The 3,354-nt window shown below is 40.3% G+C and overlaps 1 protein-coding gene and 1 long non-coding RNA gene across 2 annotated transcripts in view; both read right to left on the reverse strand.

The window, feature by feature from the left end:
* Positions 1 to 1,220, reverse strand: part of LOC106527815 (far upstream element-binding protein 3) — a 21,180-nt gene extending 19,960 nt beyond the window's left edge. The window contains exon 1 of the mRNA XM_014022810.1: positions 1,018 to 1,220. Within this exon, the coding sequence (XP_013878264.1) occupies positions 1,018 to 1,107 (90 nt within the window). The 5' untranslated portion in view covers positions 1,108 to 1,220. The remainder of the gene's footprint in view (positions 1 to 1,017) is intronic.
* A 1,087-nt stretch (positions 1,221 to 2,307) lies between these two features.
* Positions 2,308 to 3,354, reverse strand: part of LOC106527816 (uncharacterized) — a 4,116-nt gene continuing 3,069 nt past the window's right edge. Inside the window, exons 2-3 of the long non-coding RNA XR_001311429.1 lie at positions 2,707 to 2,848; positions 2,308 to 2,600 (exon numbers count right to left, since the gene is read on the reverse strand). This is a non-coding gene — a long non-coding RNA (uncharacterized LOC106527816). The remainder of the gene's footprint in view (positions 2,601 to 2,706; positions 2,849 to 3,354) is intronic.

Genomic DNA, 3,354 nt, shown 5'->3' on the forward strand with positions numbered 1-3,354 from the left:
ACATTTATAAATGTCATAGTTTATAAACTAAATATTTAACTTGTGACTTTAAATATTTAGTTTTGAGCTAAATATTTAGCTTGAAACTTAAATATTTAGCTAGCTACCAAAAATATTTAAGCTAGCTAAATATTTAAGTCACAAGTTAAATATTTAGTTTATAAATTATGACATTTATAAATGTATGAATCATATGGTGAAAAACTGACTTTGAAAAATAAATCTGTTCTTTTTTCTTATAAAAGTCTAAATAAAACAAAAATATTGGTGGTAATTTTTGACTGTGTAACTTTACAAAAGGCCCCCCGATATGGGGGACACACCTGAGCTCAGGTGGGAGTGGGGGACACACCTGAGCTCAGGTGGGAGTGGGGGACACACCTGAGCTCAGGTGGGAGTGGGGGACACACCTGAGCTCAGGTGGGGGGTCAGCTTTGAGGCAGACACACCTCCGCCTCTGTTGCATAACGTCAGCCTACTTTTAACCAACTTACAGTAAACAGCAGCCTGCAAGGAGGGGGAGAGGGGGAAGGGGGTCCAGTTCTCCTGGTACCAGTCAGGACCCCCCTCCCCGGCCTGATCAGGACCCCCCACCACCCCGGGCTCGTGCAGCGCACTGATAAGCAGCTTTCCACCGACTTCCAGCCGCTCAGGACCAACAGGTTGCCCGCAGCCTCACTGACACGTGTGGCCAAAACTTGAGTCCCTGTCCCCGCTTCACTTCCACCCCGGGTCCCCTGCGCTTCCCCCCGGCTGACAGCTCCACAAACTCCCCGCAAACTAACTCCCACACCGTGTCAGCCCCGGTAAAGTGACCCGAACCGGCCACAAGTCCAACTCCGAGCTGCTCCAGGAGCTAGTTAGCATGCTAAGTGTGTGAGTGATTGCAGTGAGTGTTGACGGAGCAGAAGTTCGGAAACAGCAACAGAACAACACGGATAAAAGTGCTTCGACTCGGTCCAAACGGACCGGCTCAGCCCGGAAAGGCTGTGTACTGAGCCCCGGCGGAGTTGTTACCTGCCGGGCCCTCTGTAAAACATCGACCAGGCCGTCTGACTGGAGCCCCGGCTGGTTCATCGAGGCCTGTCCCTGCAGCAGCTCCGCCATCACCGCCACCGTTAGCTCCGCTGCTAGCCGCGCTAAGAGAGGGAGAGGCGCGAGATGCCTCACTCTGACACGTTTTCACAAACCCGCTGCTGCCTGAGCAGAGAGTGGCGGAGCGGACAGAGGCTGTTTCAGCTCACCGACTGCACCACGTAGTTTAACAAGACAGGTCACTAAAACAAAAATAATACATTTATAAAACCATAAAAGAAATGTTAAACATAAAAAACTACACCATAACAGTTAACAGCGAAATGGTGGCTAAAAGCAGTCTAATAAAATTACATAATTAAAAGTTTACTGTTCTGTAAAAAGGTGAAAGCTGAAAAACTGATAAATTTATTTAAAATGAAACTGAATTATCTAAAGAAAACAAACAAAAAACAACACGGTAAAAACCAAAATTAGCAAAAATGCTAACAATGTAACAATAAGTTCAATCCAACAAAAGGCTGACTGAAAGCTATAGTAGCATAGTTCTGGATAAAAGGTTAAAAAAATAGTAGCTAGAAGCTAAGAACAGAAAAATGCTAGCTAAAAGTGGTAAAAGGCTGACTAAAAGCTAAAAACATTAAAAGGCTTAAATTATTAAAAGGCTGACCAGTGGCTAAAAGTATCAGATGGCAAGCTAAAAGCTAGCAGTGTGCTAAAAGTAGCAGAATAGAAGCTAAAAATAGAAAAATGCTACACAAAAAGTAGCCTAGAAGCTAAAAGTATCAGAAGGCAAGCTAAAAGCTAGCAGTGTGCTAAAAGTAGCAGAATAGAAGCTAAAAATAGAAAAATGCTACACAAAAAGTAGCCTAGAAGCTAAAAGTATCAGAAGGCAAGCTAAAAGTATCGCATAACAGCTAAAGAAGTAGTAAAAATAATAATAAAATAAAAAATTAAATAAATAACCTACTTAAATGCTCAAAGAAGCAAAGCCCTAACTAAAAGTACAAAAGAACAAAATAAAAACCAAGCCAAAATTATCATTGGGCTGGCTAGGAAAAGAATCAGCTAAAAGCAAAACCTAATAAATAACAGCTAAAACCTTCTTAAATTCGTAAAGAAGCAAAACAGTAGCTGAAAGCTAAAAGTATCAGAATGCTAGCTAAAAGCTGACCATAAAAATAGTAACTAAATGCTACAAGTAGCATAAGAAGACAACAACAGATCAAGTGGGTGAAACTGAAAGAATCTCAATGTTTTACAGGGTGAAAATATTTGTAAATAAAGGACAATTCTCCTAAAACAGCTGAATGTTTCTACATGATAAACAGCTATAAAAGCACAACGTCTTCAGGAGTAATAAAAACAGGAAACCAACAGTGTTTGTGCTGACTCAGCATTCACAGATCAATTTCATTTTCGATTTATTGGCGTCATCAACCTTTGCTGATCAGTTTTCTGAAACCCGCGGAGTGAGTCATCTTTATATAGACGATCTCTGAAGCTGCTCAGCTGTTGACAACTCCGTTTCCACTTCCGCATTGAGTCACGTGTCTGGGGCAGCTCTACAGGTGGAGAAGAAGAGTTTGTTTGTTTGTTTGTTTGTTTGTTTGTTTGTTTGTTTGTTTTAAGAAGAAAAACAGAATAATTCAGTGATTTTAATTTACACACCTGTGTCACTGCTGCAGCTCTGGTTTGGTGCTGCTGTCTGCCTGTCTGATGAAGAGTGCTGCCACCTGACAGGTGTGTGTTTGTTCAGCAGGTCAGAGGAGATTAAAGTGAAAGTTGACACAGGAAGTTGTGTTTTAACTTTCTGGAGTCGAGTCAAGATGGCCGCCACGGTTACCGGACAATAAAAACACAAAAAATAGTGACACAGCATCATTTGTGTATGTTTATACTTTGTGTTTGTGACTGTAGAGTGTGTTTGTGTTTATAAAGTGTGTTTGTAATTATAAATTGTGTGTTTGTATTTGTACAGTGTGTTTGTGATTGTAGAGTGTCTTGTTTGTGTATAGTGTGTGTTTGTGATTATAAAGTGTGTGTTTGTGTGTGTTTGTAGTGTGTGTTTGTTTATAAAGTGTGTTTGTGTTTAGTGTGTGTTTGTGTTTATAAAGTGTGTGTTTGTTTGTGTTTGTAGTGTGTGTTTGTTTATAAAGTGTGTTTGTGTTTAGTGTGTGAGTGTTTGTGTTTATAAAGTGTGTGTTTGTTTGTGTTTGTAGTGTGTGTTTGTTTATAAAGTGTGTTTGTGTTTATAAAGCGAGTGTTTGTTTATAACGTGTGTGTTTATAAAGTGAGTGTTTGTGTTTATAAAGTGTG

This window comes from Austrofundulus limnaeus, unplaced genomic scaffold, assembly GCF_001266775.1.
Source record: "Austrofundulus limnaeus strain Quisiro unplaced genomic scaffold, Austrofundulus_limnaeus-1.0 Scaffold343, whole genome shotgun sequence".
Taxonomy (NCBI): Eukaryota; Metazoa; Chordata; class Actinopteri; order Cyprinodontiformes; family Rivulidae; genus Austrofundulus; species Austrofundulus limnaeus.